The sequence below is a fragment of the Haliotis rubra genome, unplaced genomic scaffold (genome assembly GCF_003918875.1).
Source record: "Haliotis rubra isolate DU_JTF1 unplaced genomic scaffold, ASM391887v1 Scf157, whole genome shotgun sequence".
Classification (NCBI taxonomy): Eukaryota; Metazoa; Mollusca; class Gastropoda; order Lepetellida; family Haliotidae; genus Haliotis; species Haliotis rubra.
The window spans coordinates 1,202,810-1,226,609 of record NW_025765525.1 but is presented as its reverse complement, the minus strand read 5'-3'; the positions used below and the strand labels follow the sequence as shown (position 1 = coordinate 1,226,609).

General features: G+C 41.6%; 1 protein-coding gene across 1 annotated transcript; it reads left to right on the top strand.

Moving 5' to 3' along the window:
• The first annotated feature begins 1,697 nt into the window (after window positions 1-1,697).
• Window positions 1,698-23,352, top strand: LOC124271080 (WD repeat-containing protein 31-like). The gene is made up of 10 exons (XM_046706150.1): window positions 1,698-1,875; window positions 3,122-3,260; window positions 5,458-5,532; window positions 12,514-12,655; window positions 13,741-13,841; window positions 14,630-14,697; window positions 16,276-16,417; window positions 17,780-17,933; window positions 19,062-19,131; window positions 20,915-23,352. The coding sequence occupies exons 1-10, from the start codon at window positions 1,832-1,834 to the stop codon at window positions 20,994-20,996; spliced, it is 1,017 nt and encodes a 338-aa protein (XP_046562106.1). The 5' UTR covers window positions 1,698-1,831; the 3' UTR covers window positions 20,997-23,352.
• The last annotated feature ends 448 nt before the right edge of the window (window positions 23,353-23,800 follow it).

The window sequence follows — 23,800 nt, the reverse complement described above, 5'->3', positions numbered from 1 at the left end:
GCGTGACGAGCGAACGGCGTGACAAGGTTATCCCACCTACCCCGTAACCGTTAGTACTGGTAAGATCTTCTAGTGATGTGTAATATTACTAAAAAAAAATAATAAAAAATGAATATGTCCGAGAAGTTTGGGTTTCTTTGGGTTTGAGTAAATACAGTATTCCTTGTGCGGTATATTGATTCGCGGGAATCAATTATGTCAACGAACAATTAAACCAGCTTCTGCCTGTTTCAGTAAGTATATTATACCAACCATTATACTAATGTGCAATTTAAGCGGCAAATGTAGAGAGTTGATTTGTTATTAAGTATGTGTTGTGAATGAGTGTGTGTCAGTTGGGTTTTACGCCGCTTTTAGCAATATTCCAGCAATATCACGGCGGGGGACACCATAAATGGGCTTCACACATTGTGCCCATGTGGGGATTCGAACCCGGGTTGTCAGCGTGACGAGCCGACGCTTTCACCATTAGGCTACCCACCGCCCCTGTTGTGAATGAAAGTTGATGGCGTTGTACTCGTGGATGACGTAAGTATTGTACTTCATAGATTGTAACATCCTAAAGATGGTTGATTTTACCAACATATACGTCATCTTTGAAAGCGACATGTCTTTTGTAAATGAATAGAAGGTTCATCAGTTTGCTCACCTCACCGTTAATAATTGAGTTGGTTGTTGGCTTGTTGTTTAACGCTGCACTCAGCAATATTCCAGCTATATGGCGGCGGTCTGTAAATATCGAGTCTTATTCAGACACTCCAGTGATCACCAGCATGAGCATCGTTCTACGCAATTGGAAATCGATGACGTGTCAACCAAGTTAGCGAGCCTGTCCACCCGATCCTGTTAGTCATCTCTTACGTCAAGCATGGGTTACTGAAGACAAATTCTAACCCAGATGTTCATGGGTCCTTCAAGTAAGGCGGTATGACAATATTACGTAGAGAGAGAGAGATTGTACACATCGTTACTGAAATAACAGTTGTCATAATATTATTTCCGAGAACCCATTAGCGAGGAGAAAGAATGCGACGTACTTTGAACGTATTAACATCACGTGGTAGCCACATACAACAGATGTATGTATCTCATATGTAACAGGAGAATGTAGGTAAATATAGAATGTTATTCAACACTATAGTGTGCTTCAGGTCATGTCAAATTCTAACTGGAGATAACATATCCTCATTCTAACACTCAAAACTAATTGTTTGGGCGATGGAAATAAACAGTTCCATTTAAACAAGCAAGAACGTAGATACCTAGCCAAAGACAAATCGACCAAACAAAACAATAAATATTGAAATATTGAACTATTGAAATACTACGAATGATTTTTGACCATAAAAACAACATTCATTTATTTTTCAGATTCACTTGAGCAATAAAAAATATTAACTTCCAAAATACATGATATAAGCAAAGCAAAATATAACAAAAGTGAACTAACATTCCAATCATTCCCGTAAATAATCAATCATCTCACATAATGAGAATTTCAACAGGTTCGACTTTTTCCCACCGGAGAGCTGGCTTGTATTGTACGAGCGCTTTGAGTAATTACGTGAGCTCATAATGTGACAGGTTTGCGTATCCTTATGCGCAAAAAGATTACTCTCTTTATCGTGTATATTATTATTAGACGGGTCCCAGTTTATGAGCATATGCAAGGGCGGACAACTCTCATTCTGCATCCCCATTTCTCCAAGACGATTCCATTGTATCTGTCTATTCGTGCCCTCAGTATTTGCCTGCAGTTGTGAAAAAAGAAATCGCAATTAAAAATATGACATTTGTCATCTACATTTGAAAGAAGCACGTGTTTCACGTAATGGGAAAACTCTTCAGTAAGAAGAAGTCTCCGAAATACGACAGGTATTTGGTTTTCAAATGTGGTCATGTCTCGGCAAATAATCAAATTAATATTCGGACGTCAGCAGTATACCTTAACAGCTATGTACATCATTAGGGGCCGCTATAGGATATGTTCGCCACCCAGAAAGAAAAAGAAAGAAGGGCAAACTCAACCCTAACCTAACTCACCCTAACAACCCCTAACCTAACCTAACCCTAACCTAACCCCGAGTATTAGAGGAAAGAATTATTGGTAAACATGGTAAAATAGTTACATTATAAGGTGGCGAACATATTCTACAATCGTACACATCCTCATGTTCAAAGGTTAAATGATTTTGGCTTATTTGTACTTAACTTTAATACCAATGTACTGCCCTTTATGGTCCATTAATTAACTTGAAAAAAAACCCCATGCAACAGATGATTTGTCATTTTGTCTTTATCCTTTTGAGCAGTTAATAATACATCAGAATGTTAAATATTGGGTTTTCCCTTATTTATAATCGTTAAGGTAGTTTTAGATTTGCAAGGTTGATATATCTGTCTCCTTATTCAATGTTGATCAACGTTTGCACATCTAAGACCTGAGCTTGATTTATTGTTAAGTAGAATCACTCAAGCATGTTAGTTTCTTTGTTGTTTATGCTTCAGTCAACAACATGCCAGCTCAATTATAGCAGTCTGTAAATAATCAAGTCTAGACTAGACAATCCATGGATAACATAACAAGCCTCAGCCTTCACAAATGGTATTTGATGACATCCATCATACAAGTCAGTATCCCCACCGTGATGCTGTTGGAATATTGCTAAAAAGGTGTAAAACCATACTCCGTAACCACTTTGGTCACATGGGCAAGCTGACAGACATTGCATCAGAAAGTCTGTAGTTCGAATTTCAGTACAGGATGTATTTGTTGCTGCAGTCACATTAAGGACCAATGTTTCAGTCAGTGCAGCTTTCTGAAGTCTAACCAATAAGATTTAGTACTTCAGTATGTCTTGGAGAAAAGAGCTGGAACTGAGAATAATCTGGTACTGTCTTTGTGAGATCTGGATTAGATTTAGATTTAATCTTGTGTTCAAAGACTTGCTTGTGACTTGGTACCCTGAGCGTGGAAGGATGCTCATAACATCAACCCTTGGTTTGTCCAATCCACACTTACTTATTGTCACATGGTTGTCATGTAGCTTAGCTAGAACATTACAGTGTTTCTCAGTGAAAAATTCTCAAATCCTGTTGTCCTGTCAAATTCTTCTTCCAGTTTCAACTCAACCTCCAAGCAGACGGACAGCCCTGAGAGAGAAGGAGGAGTGATGTCTTCTAGTCCAGTGCATCAGGAGGCAGTGGTCAGTCTTGCTGGGGTCCAGACTGGTCTCAGTCTCTCAGGCAGCAAGGATAAGGTGAGTCTTAAGTAATGATTTCTGTAAATTAAATTTCAACAATCTCTGTATGATTACACAATGCCATTTAGAAAGTGGTCAAATGTAACATATGTTATATCTGGGATTACACTTTCTTAGTTAAGTACAAATTCTAGTACTTTTTGAGTTGAGCCCCATCAGGGATTCGAACGTACACCCTCAGAGTCAGCCGCCTAACCCGCTCAGCTACCGCGACTTCCACTACTTAGGCGGCTGACTTTGTGTGCTGGCGATTAGGTGCCTGACTCTGAGGGTGTGAGTTTGAATCCCGGATGGGGCTCGACTCAAAAAGTACTAGAATTTGTACTTACTAAGAAAGTGTAATCCCAGATATAACATATGTTACAAATCTCTGTATGAATTGATCAAAATAAGGTTTGACTATTTTAATACATTTATTATAGAATCATGTGAAGTCCTGGATTGTAGTTCAAAAGACATGTACAATACAGAAAAGGACATTTCACATTTATCTGAATTTGCAGTGTTTATTAGGCTGATCTCAATGACTTTACAGTGTAGGTTATTGTGCAACTTTTGTTTTGGTAAAACCATGTAAGTTTGCATGTCTTAGAACAGAAAAAAATAGTGCTGTAAAATATTTATCCATCAGGTACTTTTAACAAAATTTTGTCCTGAGAATGTGTAAGCATAACACAATGTGTGCAATATGAAGGTTAATTATTAGCGATCAGGGTGCCGTTGTACAAAACAACCTTAGCACTAAGGCTACCTTAAGCCTATGTTATGGTATAGGAGTTACAGTCACCTTAGCGCTAAGATCGCTTTGTACAACGGCACCCTGGATGTTAGTTTTTATGAGTTTATCCCTATCTTGTTGTACTGTCCTCAAGGAAATGACATTTATTTGAATATTTCTGCTTTCTACAGTGACTCTTATTCGAAAAGTCATATTCGTTGCACGTCAAACTAATATAGGAGAAAAACCTGACATGCTGTAGGTCATAGATGTAAAGGACCAAAATAGTGCTTAATTTGTGTTGCCTTGGCGTGGTAAATATTGAAATGGTACGGATGAAATATTTTCAGTATTTTACTGGCAGGACTAAAACTGATTCACGTGTGATTCATAATGCGATAAATTTGACCAACTCAAATGATTCAAAACCTATTTTTGAATAACATTAAACAGTTTAATGATGGCACTCTCAATCTCTGGGCATGGCCATAGTGAACTCCAGTGCGCATAACAGGAAATTCTGTTTTGGATGATAACATAGTTTATGGGTACCAGACACATAGAGCTGAATTATTCTTGCAGTCTTGATTGTTTAAGAAATCTAGCACTCAAGTTTACAGGTTTTACATGATGTTTAGTGATTTATTAAACAATAAATTGAAATTACATAATTGTTGTTGATGTTTTACATTAAATTGGATCATCAAAAAGTATGGGCACACCTAAATTGTCTGTCTGGTTGCCTGTCACCCTTTAACAAAATTGCATTTCTTTCTTTACTAAGTAAAGAGAGGTGAGGTGAGGTGAAATTGGATTTAACGTCATGCTTCAGAATATTTCGCTCATATGACGATGTGCATGCGTGTGTGTGTGTATGTGCGGCTGCTTGTACTAGCCCAGACTTAAGCTGGTTTTATAGTGAAGCATGAATACCCCACTCAGACACATTATACTGACTCCGAGCCGACCAGTCCTTGTTGTACCCATTAATGCCGAGCGCCAGGCAGGGACCAACAAGTACCATATTTTAACGTCTTTTGGTATGACGCGGTCGGGGATCGAACCCGCGACCTTCCGCTCTCCAGTAAAGAGAGGTCTCATTTCATGCAGTATGTTCATGTAGTTCATGTTTTTCATGAAATGATGGGCTCAGCCTCTGTAAGGTACCCGGGGGCGGTGGGGTGTCCAAGTGGTTAAAGTGTTCGCTCATCATGCCAAAGACCCGGGTTTGATTCCCCACATGGGTACAAAGTGTGAAGCCCATTTCTGGTGTCCACTGCTGTGATATTGCTGGAATATTGCTAAAGGCGGCTTATAACCCAACTCACTCACTCACTATTAGGGACCCATTCTGTCTTTTGGACTGAACATGTCAACAGTGTCCGAGGCCAGAGGACCGGCATCGAATAAAGGAAATTTGGTAAACTACTTCTCCAGTGTTGAACTGTGTGACACTGTGTTGTTTGTTCTCCCCAGACCGTGGTCCTGTATGACTACCAAAACAACCGGCTGGAGGACCGCTGGACAGGACACGAGAGAGAAGTCACCAAGGTATGGGATGCAGGTGTAGACTTGGGTTGGCTATCGATCTCGATCATAGAGATCGATTATCATTAACTGACTATCAATCGATTATCAATAAATATCGGAGAAGTAACTTTGAACAAAAATGCTGAAAATGTCTAAAAGAAATGAATATTTCACATCACCGGTTAGTGGTGACATGTTTGTGCATGGATTAGTACCCTGAGTGTGAAAGGATGCCCTTAATATCAAACCTTGGTTTGTCCGATCCACACTTACTTATTTTCATATGGTTGTCATGTAGCTTAACTAGAACAACATCCTGAACATAATTTAGAAGCAGCTCATGCATAAAGTCTTAACTTTGTGCATTGTATTAGTTAATTAATTCTATCACAATTTATCTACAATATTATCAGTGTCACAATATTACCTTATTTTTCCTTATCCTGACTCATGCTCTTTTGCTTGTCTTCTTCTTCTTGCGAACATAGTGGAACACTTGTATCTCCCTGTTGAAGCTCCCTTCAATTGAAACATACGTAAAATCACTAATCACTACTCACCAAGAGTTGCCCCTCTTTGCTCCACTGGCGGGAAAGACGGTGCCACTGTGCCCCACATGCTTCACTCTCTCCTTCTTCACCCAGTGAGCAGGATGTGAGAGCGCCTGTGTCTCCCTACGGCACTATATCATTTGATTTTTCTTACTTAGTTACCTCTACAAGTCCCTTATAGAGGTTTAGCTAGCATCCTTCAACAATATGTTTTGATAATTATTCGTATTTACTGCTGTTTATTCGCGGTATATGCCGTGTTTGTTCAGTAGGTTACGTTCATGAAAATCTGTACGGTTTGCAAGTTACGTTTTTCTGCTGCTGATCCGCATTTAATATGCCCTAGCTGTACTGTACCATGTTCCTTCAGTTCATGTTGCAGTTATTGTAATAATTTTTCTAATTTTGCTTTTAACAAATATTTACTTTGCGTCTTGAGACGAGCAGCAGATAGGTCACGTAAGCTACATCCAGGCATGGATAATGCTACCGAATCCCTCTCAAGTCCACTGCTGTCGGACGACCCCCTCCCGTCTGGTGTTCGCTGGAGGTTCCCTTGGAGGAGAGGCGGCACGCGAGTCCGCCGTCTCAAGAAGCGCCCCTGCATCACCAGACATCCCGCCGTCGCCGCAGCCTAAGACTAAGAGGGCATCTACTTCTCAGCGCAGACTCCGCACCCCCAGGGCAGCGTCTACCACCAAGGGGAAACCAACGCAGACCGCACGAACTTTCTCGGCCGAGATTGTTCCCGCTGCAGAACAGGGCCTGTATGATGAGCAGCCGCTCATCATACCCGAGGTTCATCACCAGAAACGACCGGTTTCAGCTACAGTGACGTCAGCGCAGATCCGCAATCAGCCCAATGTATCAATGCTGATGACTGACGATCTTCCCATGGGTCCCGTCGCTACCAACGCAGATAGGGCAGCGCCTACATCTTCGCAGACCGTCCCGGGCGACCTGGTGCAACAACTAATGAAGATGATGGAAGACCGTTACGGACTGGAGAAGAAACAACCAGCCCAGGGCCTGAGCCTTCGCGAAGGCCCCAACGTAGACTTCACCCCTGAGGGACCTCCCATCAACGTAGCGGCTGCTACCAAGTCACCACTGAGGGACCAGCCTGCGCGAAGGACGTCACAGCCTACCTCTGCGAAGGACCCAGACGATCAGCGTTCGCGGAGGCCTTTGCGGAGGCCTTCGCGAAGGACCTCTAGATCGTCACCTGCCTCGGACTCCGATGATCAACGTTCGCGAAGGCGTTCGCGAAGGAGGATCCTCTCATCCCCGGACTCAGATGAAGCTGACAAGTCGTCACTCCCCAAATGCGGACTCAGATGAAGCTTCGCGAAGGCCTTCGCGAAGGACACCAGTTACAGTCTCCAAGTCATCTTCGTCTTGGAGGTCATCGAGGGATTCCCCAGGAGCTTCTCGAAGCTATCGTCGTTCACCTCCGCGCAAGTCTCCGCAAAGGTCGCCTTACAGACGCAGCTCGTCGGGCCGATTTCCACGTCGATCTCCTCGCCATTCTCCTCGTCGATCTCCTCGTAGGTCTCCACGCAGGACATCACGCAGGTCACCACGTCGCTCGCCTCTCAAGTCTCCGCGCAGGTCTCTACGAAGGTCTCCGGACAGGTCTCCTCGTACTTCGCCATGCAGAGCTGTACAGTTATACAGGACTCCACCTCAGTCACCATCGGAAGAGTACCATCGGCCTCTAATCAGCGATCCTGTTACTGAAGATGATGGAGGCATCATATTCTCCGACGCGGAAATCCGTTACTGGATGGTCAACAACTTGGACTTGGCTTCACCTTCTAAGGATGATAATTCGGCTCACACCTATCTTATGAGGGAGGATGACGCAGACACGATCACCCTACCTCCGATTGATCCTATAGCAACGGTTCCACAGAACCTGGATACAGCCTTCCAAACAGCCACTAAAGATCAGGCGCCGCACTTACCACAGTTCAACGCCAAGAAGTTCTCTGCCCATAATATGGACCCCTTCCTTAAAGCACAAGAAATCGACGATAACTTTAAAGTCATCAACAATGCCAAGGCCAAGGCGTACAAGATCGAGGACTGCAAGCTGGCTCAAGTCGAGACTATGACCAGAAGAATGTTTTTCAGCCTCAACAGATCCAGGACTATCAACGAAACTCTCATCACTAGGTTTCGAGATTCCACATCAGAAGACGACAGAATGGTATACTCGGCCCTCCTTATGCAAAAGAAGGACCAACAGTTCATGACGGATCACCTTTCATCCATCTCCGCAGCTCTTACTCTGGCTCGTCATCAAGGTCTCTTCGCCATCTGCAGTTGGGGTGATCAGTTAACAACACCACTCTACACAGCCCCATGGTCAACTCCATCAATCTTCGCTGGAGGAATTGATAAAGTCTCTAAAGAAGTCACCAAGGATTCAAGAGAAGTCCTCATGATTAAATCTATTGACACTCTGGCCAGCGTCATCAGACAGACATCACAAAGATATTCCGGAAGATCCAAGTTTACTGGTTTACAGAAAGCACGGGACAGAAAGATGGCCAGCTTCAGAGGTGGAAAGGACCATTCGGCAACTACAGGGGAGGATCTGGAAGAGGCAGGGCACCCAGAGGCTCCCGCAACTATCTACGATGAAAGACGGGGTTCGGAACGACTGGAGTCTTCCACCCCCAGCCGTTCCTGTACAACCTTCACAAGTGGGTGGACGCCTTCAACTGCACTGGGAGAACTTGGGAATACTACAAGATCCATATGTCTCCAACATCCTACAACACGGATATCGCATCCAACTACGGGCCACGCCTCCGCTGACAGTCAACCCTCACAAGTTCGACTTCCAGGCACAACAACTACTGAAGTTACGAGAAGCTGTTTCATCTCTCCTACCCAAGCAGGCCATAGAAATCTTGGATCAAGTAAACATCGAACCAGGTTTCTACTCCCCAGTTTTCCTAGTGCCCAAGAAATATTCCAAGGAAAAGTTCCGACTCATGTACAACATGAGCACGTTCAACAGGGATTATCTACGCAAACCGCCAACGTTTCGCATGATACATCTACCTCAACTACGGCACCTTGTTCGTCCGATGGACTACATGGCCAGTATAGATCTACAGGATGCCTACCTGCATATCCCAATACATCCCGACTCGAGGAAGTACCTACGGTTTACACTAGACGGGCTACATTACCAATGGAAGGTCCTACCGTTTGGAATATCATCGGCCCCCTGGTTTTTTACAAGAATAAAGAAACCCATCGTCACTTACCTACATCGTCAAGGGCTACGCAGTGCATTCTACGACGACGGGATTCAAGTAGATCAAGATCCAGAGCATCTCAAACTACAGTTGAATTCCACCATCAAACTACTAACGCAGCTAGGATGGTTAGTGAATCTATTCAAGTCGGACCTAGAACCTACGCAAGAACTGCAATTTCTAGGCATCAGATTTCTCACGACACAGAACCGTATCGTGGTACCAGAGGACCGATGGCTCAAGATTCAACAGACAATCCCTCAAGCCTTACTCTCTCCGTTGCCACTACGACAGTGGCAGAGTCTGTTGGGTCTCCTCACGTCACCACAAGACATGACAGCCAGAGGCAGACTACAGTTACGCCCGTTACAGGTCCTCGTCAACGCTCATCTCGACGACCTTCAACCCTTTGGTCTACCGAATTACCTCAGAACTCATCTACTTTGGTGGACTCGGAGGTCGAATGTTTGGGAAGGCATCTATTTAACAGAGCCGGAGTTCAAGACCCATCTCTATGTCGACGCGTCGCTCCAAGGTTGGGGAGCTCATCTCGCCAACCGGACGGCAGCAGGGTTATGGAACCAAGAAGAGAGCAATCTGCACATCAACATGCTCGAAATGAAAGCAGTAATCAACGCCTTACTTCATTGGAGCACCATTCTACAGAATGCGCATCTCATGATCCACACCGACAACTCAACAGTGGCGTTTTATATAAACAAGCAAGGCTCAACAAGATCATTGAACCTACTGACTCTATGCTTTCAACTGTTCGACCTGATCGGCGATCTCAACATACATGTGAAAGCATGCCACATTCCCGGAGCCAAGAATGTACTAGCAGACGCGCTCTCGGCCAAATCTACCGTCACCGACGGAATGGAAGCTCCACCCCGAAATCTTCGCTCAGATTATCAAGGAAATAGGAGCTCCATTAATAGACCTATTCGCCACTCGCTTCAACAATCAGCTAACAACATTCGTCTCACCAGTCCCAGATCCACAAGCGTGGGCAACGGGCGGCTCTAAGCATATCCTGGGAAGGCCTCAACGCTATCGCGTTTCCGCCGCCAGCTCTAATACCAAGGATGTTACAGAAAATCAGACAAACTCAGAGCCTCAAACTGATTTTGGTCGCGCCTTACTGGCCAGTGAGAACGTGGTTTCCCAATCTAATACAAGAAATCGGACAACCATTGCTACAACTACCAAGGCGTTCGAATCTACTCGTACATCTTCACACAAAACAAGTGCACGACAACCCAGGAGCATTCCATCTTCACGTATGGACTGTATTAAAGCGTGTTTAAACAAGAGAGGTTACTCAGCCAGAGCGGCGAAAGCAGTCACGTTTGCTTTATGCAATTCTACACGCAACTTGTATGATGACAAGTGGCACAGTTTTGAGACATACACTGCTAAAAAGGGATTTACAGCTAGAAATGCTACACATCCTCAAGTGGCGGACTATCTTTGTCACCTAAGACAAACCAAACGTCTAAAAGGCTCTACACTTTCAACGTACCTCGCAGCACTAAGTTCAGTGATAACTATGAGGACGGGTGCCAAGCTAACCAAGACGCCAGAGTTACTGGCCTTGCTACGCTCTTTCCGATTGGAGGATCAGAAACAGAGATTTCGCGCTCCAGCATGGGATCTCAATATTGTGCTCCAACACCTCACAAGTGAGGCTTACGAACCACTGGAAACAACATCGTTTGAATTCCTGACACAGAAAACACTGTTTCTGCTATCCCTAGCAACTGCTGCCAGGATGTCGGAAATTCACGCTCTAGATTACGAGAGAACACGGTTTGACAACAATCAAAACTCAGTGCATATGGGACTGCGATGGGACTTTATCGCCAAGAATCAAATGCCAGGTCAACCAGACAGACAATTCCACGTCCCTGCACTTTCCTCCGTACTTGGACCTCATGATACGCTTGACTTATCATTATGCCCAGTGAGAGCACTCAAAGTTTAAAACGAGGCGACGAAAATTCAAGCGATTATTCATCCCTCTCTCTACAGCGACACAGACCGAAGTCTCTCGCACTACGATATCTATATGGATCAGAACTGTCATACTACGAGCCTACAAGGCTGCAGGACTCGACCCTCCAAGAGTATCTAACCCTCACGAAATTAGAGCACTGGCTTCTACACTCGCTCTACATTGAAATTGCTCCTTGAATACGATCATAGAGGGCTGTTTTTGGAAATCGGACATGGTGTTTGCTAACCACTACCTGAGAGATATCGCAACCAAGGACGTCTCAGGCATTCACCATTTCGGTCCTTTGGTCCTCGCACAGCAGTTGACAGTTCCTCGTAGACGATGAGACGTAGTCTCACTATATTATATCAGTAGTTATCAAGCCTACAACTCTATGGAGTTTTGCTTTAGTCTACATGTATATCTCAAGCCTAGTTTAGTCTTAAACCCAGTACTTGTTGTTGCTTGTACAGTTGGGTCGCTTCTCCACTTTGGAGTCGCTTTATTTCTATATTATCTTACTATTGTAGTCCCCCCATCTATGGCAGCTGGTAGAACTTATGTATGATAGCAGCAGAAATTAATTTATTTACAGTGCCATTATGAAGTTCCCATAAGGGGGTTATCTTACGTAAAGTCACTAATTAAATCCAAAGTATCTTTTCCCACCTCCGAGTCCGTCGGATTCTACAAGCAAAAGAGCATGAGTCAGGATAAGGAAAAATATGTAATTTTCTGAATAAAATTGATATTTTATACTTATCCTGACTCATGAGGTAAGCCCTCTCATCCTCCCCACATGACACTTTGGATTTCCCTGCAAATTCAAGTGGCGGGCTCGTTATCAGGAGAGAGTGAAGCATGTGGGCCACGGTGGCGCCATCTTTCCCGCCAGTGGAGCAAAGAGGGGCAACTTTTGGTGAGTAGTGATTAGTGATTTTACGTATGTTTCAATTGAAGGGAGCTTCAATAGGGAGATACAAGTGTTCCACTATGTTCGCAAGAAGAAGAAGACAAGCAAAAGAGCATGAGTCAGGATAAGTATAAAATATCAATTTTATTCAGAAAATTACATATTACTTTCTGGAAGCTGGTAAAGAAAACTTTCTTATTTTTGAAAACGTTTTCTGCTATGTTTTACGATGTATTCTGTTCCCATGGTTACCATGTATTCCAGGTGTGCTATGGTTCCGCGTGTCATGGCATGTTCAGTGCATCCCGGGACAAATCGGTGAAGATGTGGCAGAGGGGCAACCCGAACGCCGTGCGAGAGTTTCAAGGTCATGACCTTGTGGTGACAGCAGTGACCCTCAACCCAGGTAAACATGCAATGCAGTCTCACACACCCCACCCCCTTTTGAAGCATACTAAACATCTAAATATCCAAAATTAAACCCTTTTTCATATGCAGCGTTCAAAATACCTGTCTGCCCGACCGCCCGGGACGGGTTATTTATGTATATGAAGATATTCATCATATTTCAGGATAATAAATCATTATTAATTCACTCGTAAAAATATATTATGAATTCCTATTGGATTATAAACCATGTCGCTTGTCAAACCTAAATTATTTAATTGCAAGCAGGTAAATTTTTGTCAGGGCTGGCAAGTTTTACATCTTACGAGCCCTGTGGTCTGGCTGAAATTTTTTTGAGTTTCATACCCTGTCATATGTATCTTCAACAAAGATAACATGCTTGTCATGTTTACCAGGTCCAACATGCTCAAAGCTACCTCAGCTCTGATCAATGTAACTCCCACACTTTAACATAACTTAAAATAGTCTCAGAGTTAAGATGTCTTTGGTTATAAACTGAAAAAGAAATATTGAAATCACTTGAAGCTGTAAACAAAGAATAAGTCATATGTAACTCTTCTGAAAAACTTTTTGATAACCTCTTAAGTCTGGGAAACATGGTATTCAACTTGCATAGTTGACGTACAAGTAGTAATAAGATAGTATTTGTTGGATAGAGGAGGTCAGGCACCAACTACGCCTCTTTAACATGTCATTTGAGTTAGTGAATGAGTTGGGTTTTACGCCGCTTTTAGCAATATTCCAGCAATATCAAGGCGAGTGACACCAGAAATGGGCTTCACACATTGTACCTATGTGGGGAATCGAACCTGGGCCTTCAGTGTGATGAGCGAACGCTTTTACCACAAGGCTATCCAACCTCCCCTGTGCCATTTAAAACTTCAAAAGACCCAAAATTGTCCGATCTAATATGCATGTGTGATCCTGGGCCTAGATTTTCGAAGCTCTCTTAGCACTAAGATAGTTGCAAGTTGCTGTTAATGTATGGCAACTACAACTATCTTAGCTCTAAGAGAGCTTAGAAAATCTAGGCCCTGATGCTGTTGTTGCTGAACCTGATTCTGTTGTTGGTTGTTGTTGCAGACAATACGATGCTGTGTACTGGTTCCCGTGACAACAGCGTGAGATTGTGGAATGTGGAGACGGCGAAGTGCCTCATGCAAAACAGCATACCACAGAATCTTGTTAGTACAAGTATCATTTCAATATTTCCTGTGCTGACTGTATAGCTACCTTGGAATTAGTTGTCTAGAAAAAGTCATGTGACTATAGCCATTCCCTATTTTACACTCAACTCTGATGATAGTCCTAAACCCCAAACCATTAAGTAAAACAACTGTATGAATATAGCATCAGAATAATACTTTTTAGGGCTGACTGAATAATATTCAAATGTGCAGAGGCCCAGATAAGCTGCGTATCCAGGTAAAATACGCATAGAAAATTTCCAATTACGCATTGAAAAATAATTGTTGCATACCAATTACGCATTTAAAATGTTAGATATGCAAAAAGTTTAAAACAATTGCTTACAGAATATATTTATAAAAATCGCTTGCGTAATGAAAAAGCCATCGATTGCTATCAAGTTGTACTGTAAGTAAAGGACTAGTGTTGTACTGTCAGTACAGGATGAGTGATTTTTTATGAAATCATTTCCATTATATTTATGTTGGTTTTGCTTAGGTATGACATGAGGCAGAACATACCTGCTTAGTAAACTTACTCTATGACATAATACTTAGGTGAGTAAAATGACTGAAATACGCACATATTTGAAAGCAGTGGGTAACGGAAAATGAAATACTCACTCAACATTCATAATACCCACTCCCAAAAATACAGTGGGTACAGTACCCACATGAGCTAAATCTTATCTGGAGCTCTGAATTTGTTTTCTTTTCAGCGCAGTCACCAATCTTGATTTTATAATCATTCCTCAACATGTGAATCTATGGTTATTTTGTTGTAGGTGACAGACGTCAAGTGGATCCCCAATAGTAGTCTCGTGGTGCAGGTGGGGGAGGACAAGCAAGTCAGGTAGGAAACCCACAGTATCGCTGTCCCCCTCCCCTTTCCACATGCTTTCATAAAGACTTTGCCAGTCTCCTGGAAACTATCCCTTCCAGAGGTCTCAAACAATGAACCTGCTGTGAGCATGTAAACAATTAGGGGCAGATAACTCTAATTCCATTAGAAAACCAGTATGGAAAGCTCCTTTCTCTTTTGACTGATGTTCAAATCTGGTAGCGATAGCGTGTGATTTCACTTGTAGTTCAATCGTTTGATGCATCTGATGCGCAAACCGGCCATGTTCAGGTAATCAACCAGGGGCAGATAACTTTAATTCCAATACAAAACCAGTATGGAAAGCTCAAGACTCTTCTGTTGACTGATGTCAACTTGAGTTTGCTGCACCTGACACTCAAACCGGCCCATTCGTCACCACTTGCCCCTTTCTGTAACCTCAAAAAATACCAAAATACGACAAACCAGTCATAACCTGTGTAATGATTTTGGTGTTTTGGTAAAAATAATTCAAAGTACTTAATTTGGTTATTGCATTTTGTCATTGTAATAAGCATAATGCCATGGATGGTGAGAGATTCAAATGCACACATGTGCGTTTGTGTACATAACGGCTCTGATGGGTCGAATTGAGTGCATTTCTGACTATCTTGCAGGCTTATTTTGGAGATTGTACATGCACTTCTAACATTTTTAGGAAGTGTAATTATAAATTGCTATGAGTTTTAAAACAATACTATTACATCTATATGTAACTAATTTGATCTTTATCATTGACCTTATATTTCATATCTCTTTGGATACTTTTGTCTAGTCTTTCCATTGCACCTGAAGCTGGCAGGGGGTAATGGAGGCGAAGAATAATTTGATATACCACAGGTGGCACTTAAAGTGTTAAATGAAATATATTTTACGTGTGTAATTATCAAATATGAGGTTGGAATTCGGAGAGCACATCCATGTAACGGAATGGGTGTCTACCTTTGATGATGGCAATATTTTAGTTTAGTTTTCGAACCGAAGCGAGGGAAGTACGTTGCCAACCTTTGCTCGATTCGCTTGCATATAGCAAGACATTCATTTATCCTCAGTTCTGCAACCCAATTTCCACTACAGTTGGCCTGTGGTTCATGTAAACAATCAGGGGCATATAACTCTAATTCCAGTCCAAGGCAATTTTAGTTAGTTCCACTTGTGAGGTGAGGTGAAATTGGGTTTAACGTTGTGTTTGAGAATATTTCGCTCATATGACGACGTGCATGCGTGCGTATGTGTATGTGTGGCTGCTTGTACTAACCCAGACTTAAGCTGGTTTTATAGTGCTAGCCCACTGAGATACCACGCCGCAGTGAAGCATGAATACCCCACTCAGACACATTATACTGACTCCGAGCCGACCAGTCCTTGTTGTACCCATTAATGCCGAGCGCCAGGCAGGGAGTAACACTTGTAGTAGCTGTTGACTGCTATGACAGCACTTGATATATCTTACTACTGTTTAATTACTTGCTGCCACTAAAGTCTTATTACCATTAACATGACAGACACTTTACAAGTTTAAACTTGATCGTCTGATTGTTTTCCATCCAGATTGTTCGACACTCGTAACCTGAGCGTCATCCACAGCTTCACCAAGAAGCAATACATCCAGATGTCATGTGACATCAGCCCAGATGGCGTCTACTGCCTCACCTGCAGCAACGGCTTTGGTGGCAACGGCTGTGAAGCTACGGTAAGATGAGCAACAGTCTGTCATTGTTCCCAGTATATAGGGGTGGTGGGGTAGTCTAGTGGTTAAAGCGTTGGCTCATCACGCAAAAGATCCGGGTTCGACACCTCACATGGGTGTGAGACTCATTTCTGGTGTTCCCTGACGTGATATTGCTGGAATATTGCTTAAAGCGGCGTAAAACCAAACTCACTCACTCACTCATTCACTTTCTGCGCTCAGCAATATTCCAGCTATATGACGGCTGTCTGTAAATAATCGAGTCTGGACCAGACAATCCAGTGATCAACAGCATGAGCATCGATCTGCGCAAGTGGGAACCGATGACATGTGTCAACCAAGTCAGCGAGCCTGACCACCCGATCCTGTTAGTCGCCTCTTACGACAAGCATAGTCACCTTTTGTGGCAAGCATGGGTTGCTAAAGACCTATTCTACCCCGGATCTTCACGGGTCACAATTAGCTGGAATATTGCTGAGTGTGGCATTAAACAGCGAACAAACAAACAGACAAACGTGACTTGTTTGGATCTTCACGGGTCTATAGCTTTGAAGTAGCCCAGTGGTGGAAGTGTTCACTTGTCATGCCAAAGGTCTAGGTTTGATTCCCTACATGGCTACAATGTGTAAGAGCCGTTTGGTGTTCCCTGTTGTGAGGTTGCTGGGATATTGCTCATAAAACTCAACTTACAGTTAAAATCAAGTGACATTGGTTTCAGAGAGTAGTTCAGAGGTACGCAAATATTTATGTGAAAACTCAATTCCTATTAAGTCTATTGCATACAAGTACGCTTGGTTTTATGTAAATAGTCAGTAAATTAGATCTTACATGCGTGCACACAAAAAAGATAAAATAACTGAGATATATTGAGAGTTTCTACTTCAGCACATGAATTTTGGCAACTTGCAGTCTTTCTGGTCGTTTCTCATATTACAGATCATATTTATATAACAAACACGTAAACCAACATTTAAGCTTTATTAAATTTTTACAATTAATGGAAAATGGCAAAATACGCAATTACTTTTGAGTGAGGTGGGTGCAATTTATTTGGTTACTCAAAGGAAAATTAGGATACCCTATTGAGATGAACACAAGCGAGTAAATAACTCAATGACCCAAAAAGTTATCTGCAGCTCTGTAGTAGTTTAATTGGTGATTATGAGCTTGATAAGTGTGAGATTAAATAATGTAATCCCATAAGCGCTCACTTCAGAAGAGATTTGCTCATTATTAAGGAACTTGATAGTGCTACGAAGTTCAAGACATGTTGAATTAAACTATCTTGGCATTACTTTTATATAGATTTGTGTTTGAGTTTAATATTTCCCGATGATGAGACATGTTCTACGTTCTATACTTCAGCTATGGGATCTAAGAAGTCGATCATTAATCCACGAGTTCAAAGGTCACATAGAGGCCATTGAGGCATGTATATTCCTCCCAAGCAGTGACCTTCCCCTTGTTGCCACAGCCTCGAGAGACTGCACAGTCAAAGTCTGGAACAGAGACACAAAAGGTAAGGAAATATATAAAAATCTGATAAACAGTGGTACTGTGTGATTAAAACCCATGGTGCCTAATATACCATCGTGTCCCAGGATTAGATCATAGACCGTTTGTCTCAGGGTTAGGCCTATGATGACTGATATAATGTAATGCCCAAGGATTAGGCAATAGTGCTTGCTTCTCCATAATGTCTCAGGTACTTGATGTACCATAGTGTCCTACAATCTGGCCCATTGTGCCTAACATACAGTGGTGCTTGATATACCATACGACAATTAGCTGGAGTGAGTGAGTGAGTTTAGTTTTACGTCACACTCAGCAATATTCCAGCTATATTGCGGCTGTCTGTAAATAATCCAGTCTGGACCAGACAATCCAGTGATTAACAGCATGAGCATCGATCTGCGCAATTGGGAACCGATGACATGTGTCAACCAAGTCAGCAAGCCTGACCACCCAATCCCATTAGTTGCCTCTTACAACAAGCATAGTCGCCTTTTGTGGCAAGCATGGGTTGCTGAAGACCTATTCCATCCCGGATATTCACGGGTCACAATTAGCTGGAATATTGCTGAGTGTGGCATTAAACAGCAAACAAACAAACAGACAAACGTAACTTGTTTGAGTGGCATTTTTAGGAGTTGGAGAGTCAGATAAGGACAAACTTTATGGATGAACAACGTCCTTGTTCAGGTGATGAGATGTTTCGCTACAGATTCTTGTATCGTTGTGCATGAGTTCATACCTGCTGGATACAAAACCTGCAATGATACAAAACTCTGTATCGAAACGTCATATCACCTGAATAAAGAAGTTGTTCATCCATAAAGTCTATCCTTATCAACCAGGGCCTCCTTTCACAAAGCACTAAGGTTGTTCATCCATAAAGGTAACATAGTCAGTGTTAAAGAATGGGAGTTAAGGTTAACCTTAGTCAAGGTTGCTTCGTGAAAGGAGGCCGTCCTTATCAAACAGAAAAACAATCAAATAAACAAACAAACAAGCAGAACAAGAGGATAGAAATGTTAAATATTCTGAGCATCAAGTACTGGATAAACCATGCAATTCTAAAAATGCTTCATATATATCTTATCATTCTTAGAGATGAAATTCTAATGCTAATTAAATCTGTTTCCAGCCCTGGTGTCAGATTTGTCAATCAGCGGTGCTGGACCAATCACCTCTCTTCTGGCATACGAGGATGGCAGGTGAGTTATCTCCCATCAGACAAAGAATATATGTCATTGGCTGTCAGTTACTGAAATATTTTCACTAAAGGGGGACTATCCTTGATTATTTAGCCTGTGAGTAAATTTGATTTACAACCATAAATGATACATTCTTGGCCTGCAATTTCAAATTTTTATGAGGCCAGACCAATTTTATTTCTTGTTTTACAGATCTGCCTGTCGTATTTTTTCAAGAATAAGAAAAAATATAAAAGTTAATTTTACCCGCTCTAAAAATAAAATCTAATGTTTTGGGGTTTTATTGGTCAAATGGGTGGGGTGGTGGTGGTGGGTTTATTGGTCAAAACTGTGTTTTACAAGAAATTTACATTTTATAAATTACCAAAAAGTAAAATACTTTTAGCATTTATTTATTTTTTTTTTCATTTTTTTTTTTTGCCTGCCTTTAGGTTTTTTGAGTACAAAAATCCATAAAACAAGAAATAAAAGTGGTCTGGCCTAATGTGTATTGATATGTATGTTAATGACAACAGCACCTTAACCATGAAGACAGGGACAAGTTTGTCTTTTTATTTCTCTTTACTTGGACCAGGCCACACCCAGACCTTACCTGTAACTTGGACTCAAAAGAAACAAGCATTTACAATATAATAAAATGAATTATTGAAAACACAAGCAAAGTTATTGAATTTATTGAGTAATAAATTAATTTGGAAGAAATTGTTATGTATGCTGATAATAGTAAGAAGTGTGAATATTATAGACTCATTTTTGAAACAAAATTTGGCAATATTGAACATTAATGAAGGCACATGGTATTAATAAAGTGTCTAGTCTTAGGGAGTAAATGGTTTCCTGACAAAGGAGCTTGGTCGTCATTACATTCAATGTACTATAGTGTACCCTGATGTCAGTATGTGTATAACATATATCTATCCAAGTGAGTGTAACCGCATCCGTGGTGTAGTGGTTAGAGCGTCCGGAGAGCGGAAGGTCGCTGGTTTGATCCCCGGTGCATCATACCAAAAGACGTTAAAATATGGTACTTGTTGGTCCCTGCCTGGCTCTTGGCATTAATGGGTACAACAAGGACTGGTCAGCTCGTAGACAATATAATGTGTCTGAGTGGGGTGTTCATGCTTAACTGCGGCATGGTATCTCAGTGGGCTAGCACTATAAAACCAGCTTCAGTCTGGGCTAGTACAAGCAGCCGCACATACACATACACATGCATGCATGTCGGCATATGAGCGAAATATTCTCAAGTACGACATTAAACCCCATTTCTCTTTACCTCACCCAAGTGAGTGTAGGCTTATTACAGTACAATATATTACAGTATTAAAGTTAAACATGAAAAATGGGTTCTTGTCATTGCTAAATAGTAATAAACAATTAAACAGGGGTGGAAATAACTTTAAAATTGCTAATGTACTCTGGTACAGTGGCACATGTAAAATCACTTGCCCTGATAATTTTTCCACTATACTGGGCGATTTCCTTGTTGATTTTTTAAATAAACAACATAATTAACATTGGAAAGTCAACTGGACACCGGTACAGCGTGACATACAAATTTGCTTGCCCGACAGAAAAAAACACTGGACTGGGGCGTCGGGCAATGAGTTATTTTCACCCCTGATTAAAGTTGTAGGTCAGGAACACAGGTCATAAAGTGACTCATCAGAGCCCAATTCGAAATGTTTGATGTTGACAAAGGTCGTGTTTACTGTCATTGAATTACACTGTGAGTATATTCAATGTGAAAAAGCATGACTGACTGTTGAGCACCTGCTTGCAGTGTCCTGGCGGGCTCCTTCAACATGGGCATTCAACTGATGGAACTGAAGAAAGGACAACTCTCCAGAAGGTCACAGTTCTAGTGATGTCTGACCTAGTCAAGATATACTGACCTACCCAGCTGCCATCAAATGACAGGGGGTTGCTAGGAACAAGGTGGTCAACCATTAGTGGTTATCCCTTAGTAGTGCCTGGTCATTTGTGAATGTGAGTCACCTTGTCAAAATGAAGGTCAATGTTATCCCTTAGTATTGCCTGGTTCTCTATGAACCACCTTGTCAATGTGAAGGTCAACTTTATCCCTTAGTATTGCCTGGTTCGCTATGGAATCACCTTGTCAATGTGAAGGTCAACTGTATCCCTTAGGATTGCCTGGTCATCTGTTGAGAATTTGTCAGCATGATAGCCACAGTTATTGTTAGTTTCAAAATGATGTTATCACATAGTATTGCCTTATTGTTCTTAGCAACATGATGACCAACTCTGTCCCTATAAACTGCAATGATTCTGTGTAAGCAATGATCACCTTTGTCATTCAGTATTGGCTGTCACGTTCTGAGCAATGATCACCTTAGTCCCTTAATATTGGCTGGTCATATTGTAACAGTGATTGCCACTATCCCTTACTATTGCTGTTCACATTGTTAGCAATTATCATCTTTATCTATTAGTATTGCCTGGTCACATTTTTAACAATGATCATCTTTATCTATTAGTATTGCCTGGTCACATTGTTAACAATTATCACTTTTGTCCCTTGGGACTGCCTTGTACGATGCTGCAGTCATGATTTACCTTTCAATATTTACCAGTACTGATAGGTTTTCTTGTGACAAGTTTGTTGTCATTTGTGTAGATTTTGGATGAGGATTTTATCCACTAGGTAAATGCTGATTAAGAATTTTGGAAATGGGAGAAGCATGTATGCTTTTCAATACTGGGAATGAATTTCTTTTCATGGGGTGACTGAAAAACATCGACTGCATCTTAATGCATTTCCTGCACCCGTCTACACCCTCCTGCAAGAGTGATGGTTATTGCATTCTTAAAGATTCATATAAGTTATCATACTCAGCCTGTTGGTATATCACATAGTGCTTTCTTGTTGTGTTTGACATGTAACTATTTCTTCTGATGTGATATATGTGATATATGGTCATGTGACCAGGTCAAGGGCACAACTGCTAACCTGGTCGACGTGCTGACAAAATGTCTTCTACCTTGTCATTGTGGAGTATGTGTGTGTTTGGTGATAGACTGACTGTGATTTGAAGCTTATATCAGTGGCCTTGTGTCATACGAGGCCAATCTGTACTATTATGTGATATTTGTGATGTATATTTTCTGTGAGCATATCAGTCAAGAGGAAGATGAATTTAACAAGATATACCACGTATAACACTCCAGATTAGTGAGAATATATGCCTTATATCTCTCATGGGCTGAGATATGACATATCAACACTGAGATGCAGGGGTATACACACTGTATCACTCATGAGGTGAGATACCACACATTAACACTGAGATACAAGAGTATATATATCTCTCATGACGTGAGATACCACACATTAACACTGAGATACAAGAGTATATATATCTCTCATGACGTGAGATACCACACATTAACACTGAGATACAAGAACATACATATCTCTCATGAGGTGAGATACCACACATTAACACTGAGATACAAGAGTATATATATATCTCATGACGTGAGATACCACATATTAACACTGAGATACAAGAGTATATATATCTCTCATGACGTGAGATACCACATATTAACACTGAGATACAAGAGTATATATATCTCTCATGACGTGAGATACCACATATTAACACTGAGACACAAGAATATATATATCTCTCATGAGGTGAGATACGACACATTAACACTGAAATACTGGCGTATACACAGTATCTCTCAAAGCATGAGATACCACAAACTAACCCTGCTGACTATGAGATATATGATGGACCACATTTCCCCAGCAGAGACACCCTCATGCCACACTACGGCACACTGCACTGTGAGATACAGGACTAATCCCGTGTTTTCCATAATAAATGCCCTCATGCAAAAAGTGCCATGATCTACATCAAGAGGAACCTGTAAGAAATCTTTATAAAAACTATGTAAAAAATATCCTGTATCAAACATATTTGCACAGCTTTCATTTATATCCCTGCAGAGTATAAGAGACATATAACTCCTTGGTAACTATTATCTAAAGAGATTTAGTTTCATCGACATTTGAACTATTTCTTCTGTACTGCTTGATTTCTGACAACCAATTTGATTTTCAGTACAGTTATAAAAGTGAGTGAGTGAGTGAGTTGGGTTTTACGCCGCATTTTTAGCAATATTCCAGCAATATCACGGCGTGGGACACCGGAAATGGGCTTGACATATTGTACTCATGTGTGAATCAAACCCGGGTCTTCAGCGTGACCAGCAGACACTTTAACCTCCAGGCTGCCCCATAGTTATAAAAGAGACGGTGGGGTAGCCTAGTGGTTAAAGCGTTCGCTCTTGCGCTAAAGACCCGGTTTGATTCCCAACATTGGTATAATGTGTGAAGCCAATTTCTGGTGTCCCCCGCCATGATATTGCTGGAATATTGCTAAAAGCGGTGTAAAACCATACTCACTCACTCACTATAGTTGTAAAAAGGGTCTCTATCAGTACATAACCAGGAGCACTTATTACAGCGAATACTTCACTGAAGCTTTATTGAAAGGATTAAATTTTGTGCCTTTATCATACATGTACTTAGGTCTTAGATAGTGCCATATAGTCTTTGATGTTATATTGGTGCATAGTGGTGCAGTTTTGGGACGAAAATGTGACTTGTATGTTTGCGTACTGTTTCTTGACTGTG